At 41.6% G+C, this 20,429-nt stretch overlaps 1 protein-coding gene across 1 annotated transcript; it reads right to left on the reverse strand.

Annotated features, from left to right (window-relative positions):
- Positions 1-1,641: 1,641 nt before the first annotated feature.
- Positions 1,642-19,578, reverse strand: NGB (neuroglobin). The gene is made up of 4 exons (XM_070931426.1): positions 19,409-19,578; positions 6,613-6,724; positions 3,697-3,816; positions 1,642-1,788 (listed from the first exon to the last, which is right to left on the reverse strand). Exons 1-4 carry the CDS (start codon positions 19,510-19,512, stop codon positions 1,642-1,644), a joined length of 483 nt encoding a protein of 160 aa, XP_070787527.1. The 5' UTR covers positions 19,513-19,578.
- Between the last annotated feature and the right edge of the window lie 851 nt (positions 19,579-20,429).

Here is a 20,429-nt window from a genome sequence, read left to right on the forward strand (position 1 = left end):
CCCAGAGTTGACCTCCATGGATTTTTTTTTTCTATGAGTCAATTTACCGCTGGAGAAAGAACAGAAAAAAAGGGAAGAATGCTGCACTATTTTAAATGCTCCCTCCCTACTCCAAAAATTAAGAAATTGATACTTACTTTCAAAACAGGCACTAGACTAGATCAAGAACTAGAAAGGTAGTTTTAATTAAAACTCAGAAAGGTAGGTTGTCTTATCAGGTACCCATGCTTGGTTGTGTGCCATCAAGATACTGTCAACTCTTAACACCATATAGATTGATTTTCTCCATGATGATCTGTCCCTATTCGTTCAGGTCTTCCATTGTTACTGTAACTGAATCCACCCACCTGGCTGTTGATCATTCTTGTCTTCTCTTCCCTTCCATAGGCACCCATAGAGTTGTAAAACAGTGCCTTGGGAAGAAGAGAAGATATGAGAACCTAGCAATTGACAAAAGTTGATGTTATGGGATGGATCTCTTCAGCTAGAAATCAGGACAAAGTCCAAACATTCTCCTAAGCGTTTACTTGCATCAGTTATAATTCCACTTCAAGATTTTATTTTTGCACAGAAGGAACTGGCTGTACTTACTGGTTTTTAAATTGTAACTTGAGACTAAGCATTTGAAAAGCCCAACTTTTTTCCAGCCCCATTGTATAGTGTATAGAATTATTAGTGTATAGAAAGAATTCCACTTTTTTGGGGTGGAGGGGAACTGTACTGCTTATATAATCCCAAAGAAATGCCCACAATTTACAGAATTAATTTCTGTAACCTTTCTTTACTAAAAAAAAAAAAAAAAAAAACCTGGCTAGCCTTTGTATGCTTAAAAAATCTTTACAGTTGATCTTTATAAACAGAGAAAATAAAGAGCTTTTGAAAATCATGCATTCAGCTCAGAGATTTAAAAAATCTTTAAAACCCTTTTTTTTTATTAAAAATGACAATGTATTTTGCTTTTTAAAGCTAACCCTTTATCAATGCTATACTCAGTACTAACTGTACAATGTTTGCATCTCTGTTCAGTTACTGTTACTATAACACTGTATACTTTTTTTTTCTATTTGTCCATTGTCTTGTTTAAAAAATGATTGATTAAAAAAAAGTGCTTAAAGGCAAGAAAGCCACTGCAATCAACATACAATTGGAACTCCAGATTTCTTCACTTTCCTTACCTGCAAACAGTCTAGAGTTATGCAAAATTTCATTTTGAATCATTTCATCTTCACAAAATTTCCCAATTTGAATGTTAATCTGTTCTTTTTAAAAAAAAAAAATACAAATCTGGTTGTTTTGAGAATTCTGAAAATATTTTTAAGGTCAAAAGAACTGTTTAGAGCTCGAATCAGTTCCAAATTACTCAAAACAGCCTATTTCACACGGGGTGAGGAGAATTTTGGTACTTAAAACAGTTTGGAATGAAATGTTTTACACGCCACTCACTACACGTGGACCTGCTATGCTGAATTCTAGAGCATACTGCCACACAGAGAGACAGGGAATGCAAAAGTAAGCAACAGACAGAAAGAAAGCTGTCGAGATTACTCTGAAATACATCAAGCTGAAAAAGTGAGCATGCTCTTTCATCATAGCTGTTTCTGACACAGAACAGCAAAGCGCTCCAAGCATCTTGATCAGAGATTATTCCACCTTTCTGGGAACATTCCAGCCGCAGCTCATGGCTTTGACCACAGTGCTATACAGCTTTATCCAGGCTTCACGCACATTCATCTTGAAGGCAGGACCGTGGCATTTCTCCAGCATATAGAGCAAGGAGTCTCCTACAGCCTACAAATCATAAAGAAGATTACAGAGTTAGTATTCAAACAGCAGACTTCTCAAGGCAAATATAATTTATTAATATTAGAAAGAGATGATGATCTACCACAGAAATATGGTACTTAAAAAGAAATGTCACCTTCCCTCCACCTGCTACTAATTTGACTTTTCTTGTTGCTACCCATCACTGAAAAGTAATGCCCAATCTATAAATATAAAAGACAACTTAACTAACTATACTCATACAAATAAACTGAGTTTTGTTGCCAAATGTATTAGTGATTGTATTTTGAACAGGGGGAACAGTGTGAGTTTCATAAATGTTTACTACCGGTTCTGTGGGCGTGGCTTGGTGGGCATGGAATGGCTTGGTGGGTGTGGCAGGGGAAGGATACTGTAAAATCTCCATTCCCACCCCACTCCAGGGGAAGGATACTATAAAATCTCCATTTCCTCCCGATCAGCTGCAACTCGGGAGGCAGAGAACAGATGGGAGCAGGGCCAGGCAGAGGTGGTATTTACCAGTTCTACGAACTACTCAAAATTTCTGCTACCGATTCTCCAGAACTGGTCAGAACCTGCTGAAACCCACCTCTGAGGGGGAACTACATTAGGACAGTTTTCCCACTGCCCTGCACAACCTGAAAATTTTTAGCATCTAAACAGAGATGTATTTATTAAACTACAACTGCAAACATAACAATAATCGAAAAGCAAATCCACTCTTTATCTCCAAATATGAAATAAAAGGCACATTCCCAGATTTTATCTGTTAGCTGTAACTTATGGATAGAAGATCCCACCTACACCCCATTTATGTATTGGTTCCTTCCTTAGCTAGTTTTTTTGTTAATAGTTTAAATGTCTTAAAGTTCTAATTGTTTTATATTCCTGTTTTATGAAGTTGTAAGCCACTAGAGTCGCTCAACAGTGAGATGAGTGATATATGAATTTTATAAAGAATTAGAATAGAATAGAATAGAATAGAATAGAATAGAATAGAATAGAATAGAATAGAATAGAATAGAATAACAAAATATCATCCCTCTTAGCAACAGCAGTTCTGATAATTCCAGCTGTGATCATTAGGCAAGAATTGCACTGTCCTTAGGCAAGAATCTCATGCTTTTCTGATCTGCACACTTGTCTCCACATAAACTCCCCCCACCTTCCTATCTCCTCCCCATCTTGCCCATTTAGTCACCCAGCACTCCACCTACCCCTGCCAGCCTTCACTGCTCCCAACTGATCTTCATGGTCTTCTTCCTCCCACCTGGTTGAGGCAGCTCCTTGTCCTTGAGAGCCTTAACCAGTCACACCTCATTAGCAGCAGGAGGAAGAGGTGGCAAAGATCAGTTGAGGGTGACATGAGATGACAGGGGTAGATGGCAGCATGCAAGATAGCCAAAAGGATAGTGTTGGGGGGAAAAATAGGTAGGTAGGAGGAATTGAAGTGCATGTTGCAGCTGTAAATGCAGATGGGCTGCCAAGAATCTGAAAGTTGATGACATAATTCCATGGATGTTGCAACGGAACATAACTTTGAGGATTAGTTGTAACTATTTGTCCAGCGCTGCTGTAACTTCAAACACTTGCTCAGTGAATGTTAACTGAGTGAGAACTGTCTGTAATGTGGAATGGGACAATGAGTTGGCCACAGCCAACTCACCAGACCATCTCGCCTTGGTCAACTCGCCATGGAAAATTTCATGCAGGATAACTCAACAGAATGTTACCTACCACTGTTTCTTCAACATTATTTCCATTTTTGTCAATGGAAACACTGGTGAATAACATTTATTACTTTGGGTTATCCCGTGTGGAATTATCTGCAGCAAGTAGATCCTGGGGAGTTGTCCTGCAGCGAGTTTGCTGCAGCAACAAGCAAGGCACAGCATACCTGCTGTAAGTACTTACCTCAAAGGACTCAACCTTTACCCCAACTGCTTGGTGTTTCCTGCCAAGATTAGCGAGGTAGTCCTCCAGGCAGTGCAAATTGTCCAAATGAGTTACAGCTGCATCAATTACCAGCATTACCTACCAAGGAGAAAAGATACTACAATAAAAAAACAGAAATCTGCAATTCTATTTTGGATGACTGTGTCCTTTTCTAAAAAGCCTTCTGCAAACATTACAAGCAAAGGTTTCTGCTACTATTCACCACTGTGCAAAGACCAGCACCACAGGGACAAAAGCATATTTGAAAGAAATCTGTGACCTTCCTACTGATGTTTCCTTTCTCCTTCAATTATTTATTTATTATAGTATTTGTTGAATTTATATCCTGTCACCATTTCACAATTCTTGATGGGTTACATGATATGTAAAAAAAAAAAAAAAAAAACCATCCGGGATTTGATTTTTTAAAAAATATTCAAATCAAGAATTTAATGACCAAAATACAGCAGAACAATAGATGGTCACTTTTCTGGCCATTCCTCACAATAGTCAGAATGAGCAGCAGTCCAAAGTACATGTGACAGAAGACAATCTAGACACCTATTCCTATCCAGCTCTTCAGGGTTCACAAACTAGGAGTGCCAGATAATATGCAATATGGCGGCTTAGCCAAAAGATTATTACCAAGTCTATCTGTAGATGTAGAAAATGTTTTTATATTGGAATAATAATTGAATTGCATACAGATCACTAACAGAACATACAAATACCGTCTGTCTCTACATGTTCAAAAAAACATGTAGATACACTGATGGTATCTTAACAGAATGCCAGAATAACAGAATAACAGCAAAATAACAGAATAACAGACCTTGGAGGTCATCTAGTCCAGCCCCCTGCTCAAGCAGGAAACCCTATATCATTTTACACAAATGGGTATCCAATCTCTTCTTATAAATTTCCAGTGTTGAAGCACCCACAATTTCTGAAGGCAAGACATTCCACTGATTAATTGTTCTAACTGTCAGGAAATTTCTCCTCAGTTCTAGATTGTTTCTCTTCTTAATTAGTTTCCATCCATTGCTTCTCACCCTACCTTCAGGTGCTTTGGAGAATAGACAGCCCCCCCCCCTTCTTTGTGGCAGCCTCTTAGAAATTGGAACATTGCTATCATGTCCTTTGTTCCATTAAACTAGATATACTCAATTCCTGAAGCCGTTCTTCATATGTTTTAGCCTCCAGTCCCCTAATCATCACTGTTGCTCTTCTCTGCACTCATTCTAGAGTCTCAACATCTTTCTTCTATCACGGCGACCAAACTGGATGCAATATTCCAAGTGTGGTCTTACCAAGGCATTATAAAGTGGTATTAACACTTCACATAATCTTGATTCTATCCCTCTGTTAATGCAACCTAGGATTGCGTTGGCTTTTTTGGCAGTTACAGCACACAGCTGGCTCATATTTAAGTTATCCACGCATATTCCAGTTATTATACAAGCAGTTCTGACTCATGGATAGCCATAAGTTATCTCATAGAGATGCTATCAAATTAATTTATTATACTTTTACCTTCTTGCCATTCTTCTTGAGTGTTTTTTCTTTCTCAAAGCAAAAATTAAACAAAAAAGACAAGGGTTTTTCCTATGTATCCATGAAGAAATACCTTGATCAGAGCACTTTGTAGGCAGTTTCAAAAGGAAAAGGCCAAAATGGCTGCAGTGATAATAGTTCCCTTCAGGAGGATCATCTTCTCTAGGTAGAGTCTGCCCGCTTTTGCAGTCAGGCCAAGAGGAAAGGCTCCAGGTGCCTAACACTCTGAGAAATGGGAGTGAAAGAGGCAAGTGCACGGAGGCTGATCTTCCATCATGATATCCTTCTGGCTCAAGGAAATGGGAGTAGGAAGCACTGTGTAATAGTGATTCTCCTCCTTTCTTCAAGGCCAATTCCAGTTTGTGTTGGAGCAAGAAATATTGAGGCTGAGGCTCCTGTTTGTGGGTTGCCTCTAGACTGCACCTTTGTGCCATTCCTCTTTAATATCTACATGAAGCCACTAGGCAAGACCATCTGTCATCATAAGGTGTGGTATCATCAGTATGCTGGTCATACCCAGTTGTACATCTACTCCACCCTAAGCCAACTAAGTAATGCCTCCATGTTACATAGCTGCTCCATGAGTTGTCCTAACTCCCACCAGACCTTCAGATGCAACTTATCTATAAAGCCATGCATATGTCATAGGGCCAGTAGGGTTACTACCTTTTTCCTATGGTTTCTGCTCACTTGCCTGTTCTACCAGGATGGACATCCTCTGGATCGCTTCCAAAAACAATGTCATCTTGTTTAACCCAGGAGTTGTGTATTCTGTCCAGAGGCCTCCCTAGTGGAACAGCATCCCCTGAACATCTGGGTAGCCCTAAGACTTTCATAATACTCTGAAGACATGATTCTTGCCTCAAACTTCGGTTAGGAAATTAGGCAAGCTCTGCTGTAGATGTGGTTTTATGAATGGGATACTGTACATTGTTTATCTTGAACATTATAGGTCATAACCTTTGGGTTTAATGCTGTAATATGGGCAGCCATATAAATTATTTAAATAAATAACTTCAATAAGTTATTATAGTTTACAGAGGATTAGGTGAAATGTCTTCATAAAGCCACCATGGGCATGATAAAAAGATTTATATTGAAATACTTATTTGTCACAATGTCACATGTTTAAAATCCTCATCTTTTTTTAGAAAATGAGAAGCTAAATGGATGACAAGAATACCCAGATTTTATGTTCCTGGGTTCTACAGTTTGGAGTTATGAATTTATTCTGATCCACTATAAATAACCATTACATTTATCCGATCCTCCTTTACACTAGCTGTATACCTGCTAACACAAACTTTACCAGTTGGGATAATTTATTTAATAAACCCTCACCTTTCTAATGTGTTCCAGGAACTCAGGTGATGAGAGGCATTCTTGAGGAGTAGAGAACTTCTTGCAATTGTACTTGAAAAGGGGCAAAAGGTCTGGATCCAAATCAAAAAGCCTAAAATATAAGGAAGGACATCCACCTGTTAATTATTTGGTCTCCATGCAAATTAGGTGGTAAGACTTCAGTCTCACTGTTTGAGCTCAGCTCAACAATTGCTCTCTTCCATCTCATGGGCTATCCATGGACTTCTTCTGGGAAAAAAACTCACTCACAAAAGACAAGAAAACCAGAAATTCAACCTCAAAAGGAAATAAGAACAGGGGCCAACCACTCATCTCTCTTCCTCACCCACTAGTTTGTTCAGGAAAGCAAACCAACTCAAAAGAAGGTAAAGCTTCCTCTTCAACTTTCAGTATAACTTTAATCTGTGACATCATAACAGTCTTCGTTCTCTGAAAGTATGTCAAGCTGGGCTGGATTTTTGGGCAATACATTTCCTTTATGCTAAGGCACAATGACTTTAGATGCATTCCTTTCTCCTTCCTCAAGTCAACCTAAACTTGAAGAAGACAGTGCACCATTTACATTCTTCCCTATCCTTGTCCTGACTCCTGTCTGCTATTTACTTATTCAGCAATATTTACATAGTTACACATAAGCGAGTTTACAACAAAGCAAAAACAATATATGTAAACAATATGCAGTATATTAGAAAACAGAGAAGGGAATGAATTCCTAATGAAGCTCACCTCTCTTTACCAGATCAAAACTTCATTTGTAGTGTTACATGCTTGAGCATATCAGGAAAAGGATGTTAAATATAAAGTATATTTCATATAGAGAGATCATATCATCAAATGATAAAGCTCTAGAGGCAAAAATCCCTGAAAATCATAACATTTATTCATTCAAAGAGCTCTTTTTAATTCTGTCTCTCACCAAATGGAAATGAATTCTTCCATTTCATAGAATCATAGGATTGGAAGGAACTTCTAGTCCAACCCTCTGCTCAAGGCAAAAGTCTTATACCATCCCAGCCAAATGATTGTCCAGTCTATTTCTGAAAACCTCCGATGATGGAGCGTCCACAACCCAGGAGGCAAGCTATTCCATTGATTAATTCTTCTTACTGTCAGAACATCTCTCCTTATTTCTCTTTGACAAGATCTCTTTACTTCTTGTCCTGCCCTTTGGTGCTCTAAAAAATAAATCAATCCCTTCTTCTTTGTGACAGTCTCTCAGATATTGAAAGCCAGTTATCATGTTCCTCCGATGCTTCTCTTCAATAGGCTAGATATACGTATGTCCCACATGATTTAGCTTCCAAATCCTTTATCGTCTGTGTTGGTTCTCTCTGTACACTTTACTGTGTCTCAATATATTTTTGGTGGTGACCAAAAGTGGATGTAATACCGGTATTTCAAGTATGGTCTCACCAGCATGGTGTAAAGCCATACTATCACTTCTCGTTGTCTTGACACTATCACTGTGTGGTTGCAGCGTAGGACTGCATTGGGTTTTTGGCAGCTACAGCACACTGCTGTCTTGTATTTAAATTGTGGTCCATTTATATACCTAGATCCCTCTCACAGTTACTACTATTCAGCCAGATACCACCTATTTTATACCTATAGATTTGGTTTTTCCTGCCTAAGTGCAGGATCTTAATTTTCTCACTGCTTATCTTAAGGCCCAATGCTCAAGTCTGTCAAGATCTTTTGGGATGTTAAACATATCTTCCAAAATATCAACTATTCGCCGGTTTGGTGTTGTCTGCAAATTTGATGAGTTCCCCTTCTATCCCCATTTGTGAAGATGTTGAAGGGTACTGGGCCTAAGACAGAACCTTGGGGTACTTCACTGCATACTTGCCTCTGTTTAAATGTAGTTCCATTGAGGACCACCCACTAAGTTCACTTAGACAGTTTGTGAATCCATTTAGTGGTGGTAGTGTCTATCTCATATTGATATGGATCTGCTTTCTCTCTGTTGCCTGTCACCTTCTTGCCATCCATTCCCTTTAGTGGGCCTATCTTTTCCTTCACTTTCTTCTTGTTCCTTATATACTGAAGGAAACTTTTCTTATTATTTTTGGCATTGGTTGCTAATTTTAGTTCATTCTGGGCCTTGGTTTTCATGACTCCCTTCTTGCAGATTTGGGCTGCTTCTTGGTATTCCGTTAGTTATATGTCCCTCTTTCCATTTTTTATATCTGACCTTTTCATCCCTCAATTTGTCCCTCTTTATGCAACCATGCTGGTCTTGTTTGGTGTCTTTTTTCTTTCTCCATGGTATTGTTTTTGCTTGGGCCTTCATTATTTCATATTTCAAGGTTTCCCAAGTGTCTTGAACTGTTTTTCCATTTAGGATAGCTGTCCATGGAATTGTTCCTAGTCTCTCTCTTAGCTTATTGAAGTCAGCTCTCTTAAAGTCTAAAACACTAGTCTGACTTTGTTCAGTTACCTGTGGTTGCATTATGATGAATTCAAGTATGCCATGGTCACTCTCCCCCCCCCGCAAATCCCCATAATTTCTACTCCCTCAACCATTTCATCCCTTTGCATATCTCATCTGCATACTTCAAAGTCAATGTGGATGTTAAAAAATACCCTGGAATAGGCCCTGGAAATGATACAAGGAGCTCCTGTACTGGGGAGATGAACATGAAAAAGTCCCCAAATGCAAGTAGAAATCTATTAATGACATTGGATGAAAAACTTATCCTCATCCTCATCCTTCCCCGCTGCCCTGAAAGAGGCGGTGGTGAGGCCTCTCCTCAAGAAGCCGTCCCTGGATCCAGCAATATTGGCTAACTATCGTCCTGTCTCCAACCTTCGCTTCATTGCAAAGGTTGTTGAGAGTGTGGTCGCACGACAGTTTCCGCAATTCCTGGAGGAAACATCTTATCTAGATCCGTTCCAGTCGGGTTTCAGGTCTGGGCACAGCACGGAAACGGCATTGGTCGCGCTGGTTGATGATCTCTGGAGGGCTCGGGACAGGGGTTGTTCCTCTGTTCTGGTCCTATTAGATCTCTCAGCGGCTTTTGATACCATCGACCATGGTATCATGCTGCACCGGCTGGAAGAGTTGGGGGTGGGAGGCACCGTGTTACGGTGGTTCTCCTCCTTTCTCTCCGACCGGTCGCAGTTTGTGTTGGCAGGGGGGCAGAGGTCGACCTCGAGGCCTCTCATTTGTGGAGTGCCGCAGGGATCGGTCCTCTCACCCCTTCTGTTCAACATTTATGTGAAGCCACTGGGCGAGATCATCCGTGGCTTTGGGGTGAGATACCACCAGTACGCTGATGACACCCAGCTGTACATCTCCACCCCAGGCCACCCCAACGATGCCCTTGAAGTGATGTCCCAGTGCCTGGAGGCTGTGCGGATCTGGATGGGGAGGAACAGGCTCAGGCTCAACCCTTCCAAGACTGAGTGGCTGTGGCTCCCGGCATCCCGATATAGTCAGTTGACTCCATCACTGACTATTGGGGGCGAGTCTTTGGCCCCCACTGAAAGGGCTCGCAATCTGGGAGTCCTCCTGGATAGGCAGCTGTCTTTGGAGGAACATCTGACGGCTGTTACCAGGGGGACCTTTTATCAGGTTCGCCTGATTCGCCAGTTGCGGCCCTTTCTTGATCGGGATTCCCTGTGCACAGTCACTCACGCCCTCGTCACCTCTCGCCTTGACTACTGTAACGCTCTCTACATGGGGCTCCCCTTGAAGAGCACCCAGAGGCTCCAGCTGGTCCAGAATGCAGCAGCGCGGGTAGTGATGGGAGCAACATGGCGCTCCCATGTGACACCACTCCTGCGCGAGCTGCACTGGCTCCCGGTGGTCTTCCGGGTGCGCTTCAAGGTGTTGGTTATCACCTTTAAAGCGCTCCATGGCATAGGGCCTAGCTATCTCCGAGACCGCCTGCTGCTACCGATGACCTCCCATCGACCCGTGCGCTCCCACAGAGAGGGCCTCCTCAGGGTGCCATCAGCCAAACAATGTAGGCTGGTGGCCCCCAGGGGGAGGGCTTTCTCTGTGGGGGCTCCCACCCTCTGGAATCAGTTGCCCCCGGAGATAAGAAGAATCCAGGACCTCAATGCCTTCCGTCGTTCCCTGAAAACCTATCTTTTTCAGCAAGCCGGGTTGGCTTAAGAAGAAATTTTTAAGATTTTTAAATCCTTTTAATTAGTCTGCGATTTTTAATTTTTTGGGCCAAATTTTATATATATTTTTAAATGTTTTAATATTTGTATTCTATGTTTCTTATCTTGGCTGTACACCGCCCTGAGTCCTCAGGGAGAAGGGCGGTATATAAATTCGAAATTAAATTAAATTAAATTAAAAATCCTCCTTCTCCTTCTTTTCTTCCTCTCCTTCTCCTTCTCCTTCTGCTATATCCATTTGCATCCCTACTTCCAAAACGATCCTGAAATGCCCAATATCTGCAACAGAGCACTTTAAGGATCATCTTCAAAATGTGTGGAGGATGTTTCCTTTTTCATTCTATGAAATAGCCTCAGATTCTCATTAGCTTTTTATTGTCAGGTTGGATTTTACACATGCATGTCATCCACAGTGGCCTTCTAATCCTGTCTCCCTCTCTAGTTATTCAGCCTCTAAATAGATAAATTAACTAATCTCCCAAGAACATTCTTCCTGTTTACATAGCAGGCATCCCTCCCAGTTATTGAGGGTGTACAAGAAACTACAAGATCAGTATACAGTTATTATATACATAGTTAAATAAATTGGCACAAAGTCAAATAAACTGGAACAAAGAAATTAACACCTTTGATGAGTGAGCTGCGTTAGATACCAGTTTACCTCTGAGTCCAATTCAAGGTGTTGATTATGGCCTTTAAAGCCCTATAAGGTATTACCTATGGAACTGTCTTCAATCCATTACCTCAGCCCCGTGATGGTGAACCTTTGACATTCGTGCCACAGATGGCACACGTAGCCATATCGGTGGGCACGCGAGCACAGCTCCGGCACTGGCCAGCTGATTTTCAGGCCTTCTGGGCCCACCAGAAGTAGGGAAACAGGCTGTTTCCCACCTCCGGAGGACCTCAGGGAGTGGTGAGGAAGGCCCATTTTTTGCTGTCCCCAGACTCCAGGCCTTTTTCGCAAAAAACAGGCCTTCCGGTCTCACCGGAAGTTGGCAAACAGGCTGTTTCTGGCCTCCGGGGGGTGGGAAAGGCCTTTTTTGCCCTCCCCAGACTCCTAGAAAGGCTCTGGAATCTGGGGAGAGAGAAAAACGGGCCTTCCGGTCCCACTGGAAGTTGGCAAATGGGCCATTTTTGGCCTCCAGAGGGCCTCTGAGGGGGGGAGGCCATTTTTGCCCTCCTCAGACTCCTAGAAAGGTTCTGGAGCCTGGGGAGAAAGAAAAACGGGCCTACCGGGCCCTCACGTGCCAGGAGCAAGGGGAGCGGGGGGGGCTCACACGCACATACATGGGGGCAGGGCGCATAGAATTATGGGTGTGGGCACATGCACGCGGGGGGGCCACTCCCCCCGCTCCTGGCACATGATGGCAAAAAAGTTAGCCATCACTGCCTTAGCCCATCCCAATAACTTTTCTGGAAGTTTTATTTTATTCATCTTAATTGGGGAGAGGGTCAGTGTTGACTCTTGGCTACTGCCTGGAGCAGTCCCTGCAGTGGTCTTGGAAAGATTTCAGAAGTGCCATTGCCTCCTTTTTAGGGCTGGGAGGGAGTAGACCAAGGTCACCCAGTTGGTTTTGTGCCTAAGGCCTAAGGCAACATTAGAACTTACAGTCTCCCAGTTTTAGCTTGGTGCCTTAACCACTATATAAAACTGGTACCTTAACTACTATATATCATTCTCTCTTCAAGGTACTAACGGAAAACTGGAAATCATTAATGAGCAAAACTGGCAAGAAGGTGATGAGTAGCAGGATGAAAGTGGAACTGATTAACTCTTTTTTAGTATCTTTTACACAAAAAGAGAAAAAAACCAGTCCAACTGATCAAAAACAGCATAAAATGCAAATTAGGAATGCAAGTCAAAACAAGCAAGAAAATATCCCAAAGATGCTTTTCCAAGAGGCAACTGGACTTGTTTTTTTCCTTGAAAAGGTTTCACTTCTCATGGAAGAAGTTCTGACTGAATGGTGGGGAATGGAAGGATTAATATTCTTTACAGTCATCTGATCGTTAGCACTCTGCTCTGAGGGTCAGTGTTAGTTCTCTGAGACCCATTGAGGCCACTTGGGGTTTTTTGTCAGGGGTGAAATTTACTTACCTTTGCTACCAGTTTGCAAATGTGAGTGTGCGCTTGTGCGTGCCTTCTCCACGCATGCGCAGAGCCTTCTGCACATGCGCAGAGGGTCAAAAATGAGACGTGATGACGTCCGGGCAGGTGGTGCTACCGGTACGCCCAAGCCGGATAGAACTGCCTCAATTTCACCACTGGTTTATGTGTATCCTCAGAGTCACCTGAATCAGAATGCAAAAGGAACCTTCTTGGGACCCCTGAAAAGACTGTGTTGTAGATAGCAAATAGGTGATGTCATATCCCTCCCCTTCTGTTGACAGACGGTTCTTCAATTTTAACATAGATGGCCTCTTTGATCTATGTTGTGGCTTTCAGAAGTTGTGGGTGCTTCATGTTTGGAGGTTTTTAAGATGAGATTGGACAACCACTTGTCTAAAATGGTATAGGGTCTCCTGCTTGAAGAGAGGGTTGGACTAGAAGACCTCCAAAGTCCCTTTCAACTCTGTAATTCGGTTAAATCAGGTGGCCAACTTATAACTCATAGTCCTCTTCTGTGGCACCCACTGGACTCACACAGTGGCTCGGAGCAGTCTTTGTAGAGGATTTTGGTAATTTAAAGATGTTTTAAATTTTAAAGCTCCCACTTTATCCCTTAAAAATTATTTATCACCCCAAATTGGTCTGATCTTTCCTGATCTTTGGGGTTTTTAAAGAGGCTTAAAGCATTCAGCTGGCCCCCTAATATCTTTGATACCGCCAAAACTAAAAATTTGGGCCCAGGGCTACAGAACATACCATGTTGTTACAAACATGTAACAACTCTACCACAAGAAAGTTTCTTCCTGTGCTCTAGATCATATTGCAATCTTACTTTCAATATTTCCACATCTATTATCACTAATCATGGAAGCTGGAGCTGTCTTCACTGCATCTGTAAGGCCCAAAACTCCCAAGATCCTTTTTTGTGCATTCATTGTCAGTTCAGGTCATTTTGATATAGAAATGCTTAGATTTTAGAAGCTAACACGTATCTCTCTACACTTATTTACCCTTAACTTGATTTATGTTTTGAGACTTATTTACCCCCCTTGATGCAATGCCCTTAGACCACTCCCCAATCCCTTTTTGATTTTACCACATTGAAAGATGGGTTAATGCATTTATTAAAGGACAATAGATTAAATCAAAGTCAGTAAACCACTTCTGCTCATTTAAAATCTTTTTACTGAATGTTGAAATCAACCTCAACTGTTTTACATTTCCAGAGGTCACATCCCACTTGCTTCTTCCTGTTTTCTACTTCTTAGCCTTCAGGTTACAAAATGTGACAGCGTTGTTCGGCTTGCTCCCTTGTATGCACCATTTCCTCTGCTGGAGAACTGGTTCTGGAATTAATTGTGCTTACCCCCAAGGCTCAGGCCTGGCATCAGTTCGGGTGATTGACATGTCACAAACAATTAGAAACATCGCCAATATACTTTGCAGTGCTATGCAAATGTGGAGGGGCTTGGGACTGCTCCCTCGAATTACAGAAGCCAGACTTGGTAGGAAGAAAAATCCAAAATACAAAGTAGAGCTTATAGAAACATATTCCATGCATATTTGTCTTGCTGGCTGTTGATATTGAATTTCATCAGATCTATAAAGTTTTCTTTTTATGGATGTTTACTCAAAAGCACATGCTGTTATCACTTAAAAGATAAAATACTGTTTAAAATCCCTCCTTCTCTGTCCAATATGCCTTAACACCTAAGCTTTCTATGAATTAGCTGTAATATTTAGTGCTACAAAAGAGACATTCCGAATACAATCAAGAGCATTTTGATATTTTATAGGCTCCATAAATACTCTGGGAAATTAAAAACAAGTTCCTCTTCTAAAACCTAACTTAATCTAAACCTTGGAGCATCTGAGAGAAATAAAATGGCTTTTCTGTATGACCCTGATCAATTTATATTAATCCTAGATTTCTGTACCCTTATTATAACATGTTTTTGTCTTTCACTTTTTTCCATAAATTACACAAAAAGACATATACTTTTATCAATATTTAAGACAACAGACGTTTCTAGCAAAAATCAGTCCCCATCCTTTAAGATTAGAAACTGAAAAAGTCACTTAATTATATATAATTGCCTTGCTAGAAAAATGCTTCCACCAATATGAAATCCATATGTAAATGTGCTATATATTTTGATATTCATGGTTATTGCCCATGGTTTCCAGGATGTGTGGGCTGATTTATGCATTTGATGCACATTTGAAACATTAAGTGGAAAATATATTTCCATTAACCCCAGATGTATTGCCAGTTAAAAACGTTGGCTATGAAGCAGCATTTCACCCTTTAAAGAATTTCCTTACAGTGCTGATGAACAAAACCAAATTCTAACCATTCAGATGGTAGAAATGTGAAAAATAACAAATCATGATAGAGAAGACAGTCTGCTAAGCTGCTTCAGGTGCCAGGAGATAATAGAAATTGGTTTACCGGTAATTTGGATTTCTTTTCCAGATTGAGTTTTTTTGTAAGGATTTTTTAAAACTAGAATTTAACTACCTTGGAATGCAAAGATTGGTTGTATAATTTCATACTCACCGGATTATATTTGTCACTTTTAATGATATTTTGCAAGTTAAAGCTTTAAGATCATCTGTATATTGTACCCTCTATAGAATGCGTATCAATGCAACTCCAGTTTTGCCTTTTAAAAGAAACTTTTTAACAGCTTTATCATGTTCAGGTATGAAAGAATTCACTTGTATTTTTCATAGCTGTCTCCATCAGCTCTTACAGCACTAATAAGTGGAGTCGTTTAATTATTTTGAATATTTCAAGCTTTACAATATATTCTCAGCATAGTTTAAATTGATTGTGTTTTTAAATCATTTATAATTTAAACTAATTTCCATCAGCTTTTATATCACTGATATGTATCTGAGGGTAGATTCATTCTTTTAGATACTTCATAATTCATCAGCATTACCATTTACATGAAATGTGCACACATTTTGCCCATTTTTAGATTGTAAGAAATCAAGTTCTGGCTTGGGTAATACACACACACACAATATTGAAGCAACAACCACCCTCCCATGCCTTGGAAATATATTGATTGCCTTTTGATGCAGTTTTTTTGGTTAGTTCCCGATATATTTTGCCTTTAAAAAAGAAACAAATGTAACAGCAATAACAAATGTGAAAGCAAAGGAAACAAAAGGATTAAAAAACAGGTCACACAAAAGCACAAAAAAGTCCTTATAATTTAAAGATCATAATACCTGAGCAATGACACAAAACATTAAAACATTTCTATCCAATATTTCGATTGAAAAATGTGCTTTCCAAGAGGTTAATTTATTACAAATTACTTCCCTGATATAACAAAAATATAAACAAAAATCTAATTAAAAGTTTATTTAAGACTCTTTGCTGTTTTTATCCTATGCTATTTCTCTAGGTCAGTAATGGCTAACCTTTTCCGGACCGAGTGCCCAAAGTGTGCACATGCCTGAACCCCCAAAATGCAATGCACGCCCAGCCCCTGTGCATGTGCCCCCCCATGCATGCACGTGTGGCCCCCTACATGCGCCCCTCCCCCATGCATGCACACACTCCCCCACGCATGCACGCACTCCCCCACACACGCACGTGCTCCCATGCATGTGCACATGGCCCCCCGCACATGCCCCACCCCAGCGCATGCATGGCAGAGCCCCGAAAACCAGCTGGCTGGTGGGAGGGGCGCGTGCATGCGCAGCAGAGCTGAACTGGGGCGACGGCTCGCGTCCCATCAGAGAGGAAACTGCGTGTCACCTCTGGCACATGTGCCATAGGTTCGCCATCATGGCTAAATAAATAAATACATATATTTATTTTTCCAATGTTTTCTATAGTAAATTAGCAAATTCATAACAAAATAACAAAACTGAACTAATGTCTCATATCATACAATTTATATGTCCTAAGGAAAACTGACAATAAAACTGCAGTACAGAGAATTATTGTGCTATTGAGAGATACAATGATACAATTATAATTATTTAAAATCAAGCTGGACACTACCAGTTCTTCTGTAGAACCTACTCAGCCAAAACAGATTTCTTATCAAAGTACCTAACCCTATCAATTGTAGAATTTTAAATCCTTTTTTCACATACATTTTTCTTATGATAATGAGATTCAGTGAATACTTCCAAGATACCTAATACTGTCAAAACATGTTGTACTGCTGTTTGCCCAATCACTATTAGATCCCTCTCCCAGTATTCAAAAAACACAGACTTAAATAGTTGATAACAATTCTGTACATAACAATTACGTGACTGCCATCTAAAAAGGTATATTGCAAATCTTTAAATTTGAATGCATTTCTATGAGCAAGGCCAGGAAATGGTTTTTAGAACTCATTTCCAAAGTCCGGAAGAATCCTATTTCTTGTGATTAAGTTGGTTGTTTTGATTATAGATAGTTATCTGTTTTGGCAACAGTGTCCCTCCTAAAATTGCAAAATGCAATTAGAGTTTCAGGAAGAAGAGTGAATTACAGAAAGACTTCCTGGCTTGTTCATTAGTACGTTGCATTTTTATATGCTAATTTTTTCCTCTATTTTTTAGGATTTGACATTAAGCAATGCCTCATGAGTGTATCAAACTTCTCAAATTTAGTCTCCAGTGCACTGCTTCTTCACCTTCAGCACGGATTTCATATTTCAGCAGTTCTTTCTCTTCTGCCTGCTTATTAAAGGAACTGTTTTGGACAGGATAACCCTGTAGTGGGTGTGAGTTTCGTATTTTTTCAGTGGTAGGGAAGGTTTTATTCTGAAGCTTCTATTCTTTTTAGGGAACATTCCAAGAATCTCTATGCCAGTAATGATCCATTAAATAATCAATAGAAATACTCCACAATCTTTTGTACATACACATACAGTGACACATGGGTTTTCATAAACAAAACCCATTTTTTTAAAACATATCTTTATATTGATTCACAAAAAAGAAAATCTAAAACTGATGTTTTGCACAATTCACTTGTTCATTTATTTCCAGCCTTTCCTCTAGGAACAAAAGTGGTACAACTATCACTCCATCCTCCCTTATTCCATCACCGCTAGAACAATATCCCTGTGAGGTAGGCTGGACAGCAACTGGCTCAAAGTCACAGAATTAGCTCCCATGACAGAGGGCAAATTTAATCACTGAATCTTCTTATCAGAGACCAACACCTTTTCCAATAAATATCTGAGCTCCATTACTTTTTAGGTCTCTGGTAAGGCTATTTACTCAAGGAAAAAGGAGGGCTTAAAATGCTATTCGTTATTATGCTTAATCAGTCCCAGAACAAAAGTACTATTCTTTACAAATGATGCAAGGACTATAGTATTAGAATCTCTTCAATTGACATAGCAAGATTTTAAAAAATGCTCCGCTGGATGACCCCAAAGGCCTATCTGGTAAAGGGATCCATTTTCATCACAAATGCCAGCAGAAGTTCACAAATCATGATTTGTGAACTTCTGCTGGCATTTTATGCAACCCCCTACCCAAGTTTTCTCCTCCTACCCAAGTTTCCAGACACCGAAATTGAAATTTAGTCCACCTCTCCTGCTGGACATACTCCTGGAGCCTCACATCCTCCATAAATTTACCATTGGCATTTTTAAACCTGGGACAAATTGGTGAGTCCCTATATCTTGTGCTTGTACGTTCCTCAGTTTAAGAACACAGCATGGAAATGGAATCTCTTCTATCTTAAAGCTCTAAAGTGGTTAAAACCAGCTACCTCCTTTCTCTTAATCCTTACTCTTGAAGATTCGCTGTCATTTATATGAATTTAGCCAGGCAGAGTCCTTTCCACTGTGCACTCTTGCTCTAAAATCAAACGATGGAAGCAAACACACAAATGCATGGGAGTTGTGAGGAACAGTTTCTGTTTTTCCCCAGACTTTTTGTTTTGTTTTGCTAGCTTCCCATAGAGCAATAGAGAGTTATTGGGTTGAGGACATAAGATACTCAAGAATCAAGACATGGGGAAAGCAGAAAAGGGAGCCTGCTCCCAGCTAGCTAAGAGATGAGAAGAGCAGCCGGGTTTCTAACCTTTGTCCAGCAACCGAAGCCCCATGCGGTGCTCCCAAACAGCCTTTATCCAGAGCACTACCTCTCCATTCTCATCCTCTCCAGCCAGCAGAGTCATTTATTAGAACTGATGATGATAGGAGCTGTTAATCCAGCACATCTGGAGGGCACTGAACAGGGAGCAGATGTTGCTTGAAAAGGCATTAGGAGCCGGAGGAGGGAGGGGTTACATTAAAGAAGAGAAATGGGAAGGGAACCAAAGTCACAAACAGGATTAACCCAAAATCAGAGGCTGGTCAATCCACGAGGGTACTTTTCCGGCCGGAGGGAGCTTTGAATTAAGTTCGCTGAGGATGATGGGCTACTTCCGAGGTTTAAAATGCCCAGCCTCAAACCTGAAGCGGCGACCACAATCCACCCCCCCCACACACACACACACACCTTTTTCTCTCTCACCTGCGCCCTCCGGTCTGGCGACCTAGCTTGCCTTACCTGGTGAACAGGACGACGCCGTGCTCCAAGGGGCTGTCGCCCACTTTCTGCCAGCTCTCCCGGATCAGCTCCTGATCCGCGCTGGAAAGTCCGTCGCGCTCCATTTTCTCCGAGACCGGGAGCAGCGCCGTTTCGGGAGAAAGCTCCACTCGCCGCCAAAAGGTTCTCGGGCTGCCCTCGGAGTAACAGGTGGCCCGGATCCGAATCCGAATCCCCGAGCAAAACCATAACAAAAAACAAAACAAAAAATTCCACTTGCTGGGCTCGACGGAGCTTCGAGAGCCGTTTTCCTCTCCTTCACATCTCTGGAACGGCTTCGCTTCTTTCTTTTTCTTTTTCTTTTTTCCCTTTTTTAGGGCGCCACTCCGTTGGGAGGAGGAGGAAAGTCTCCAACCCTGCCCAGAGAAGGAGCCCGAGCGCTCCGGGGAAACGCCATGTTGCTTCTCGGAGCCACCAAGGGGAGAGAGGATCCCAGATCCCGCGCCTCCTCGCCCGGCTCTTCCCGATTTCCGATCGGGAACGCGGCCCTGCCCTGCCCTGCCCCCGTTTCGCCCGAACGGGCACAAGGACGCGAGCGGCTCTCCCCGACGGCAGCACCTTCCCAACCTCCTGTGGTAGCAACCTGGCCACGGGCGCTCTTAAAGGCACAGTGCCCTCTTTCAGTCCCCGTCGAAAACAACAGCCCACGAGATACGCCCGGTCTCGGTGTGTGTGTGGGGGGGGGGGCGTCTCTCTGCCCCTGATGCAGGAATGAAATCCAACAGGTTCTGACAGGGTCTGGAGAATCGGTGGCGGAAATTTTGAGCAGTTCGGAGAACCTACAAATGCCACCTCTGGCTGGCCCAAGGTTGGGGTTGGAATGGAGATTTTGCAATATCCTTCCCCCAGGAGTGGGAAAGGAATGGGGATTTTGCAGTATCCTTCCCCTGGAGTGGGGTGCGAATGGGGATTTTGCAGTATCCTTCCCCTGGAGTGGGGTGCGAATGGGGATTTTGCAATATCCTTCCCCTGCCATGCCCAC

Source organism: Pituophis catenifer, unplaced genomic scaffold (genome assembly GCF_029215685.1).
Source record: "Pituophis catenifer annectens isolate HBS135680 unplaced genomic scaffold, rPitCat1.0.hap2 SCAF_1, whole genome shotgun sequence".
NCBI classification, from domain to species: Eukaryota; Metazoa; Chordata; class Lepidosauria; order Squamata; family Colubridae; genus Pituophis; species Pituophis catenifer.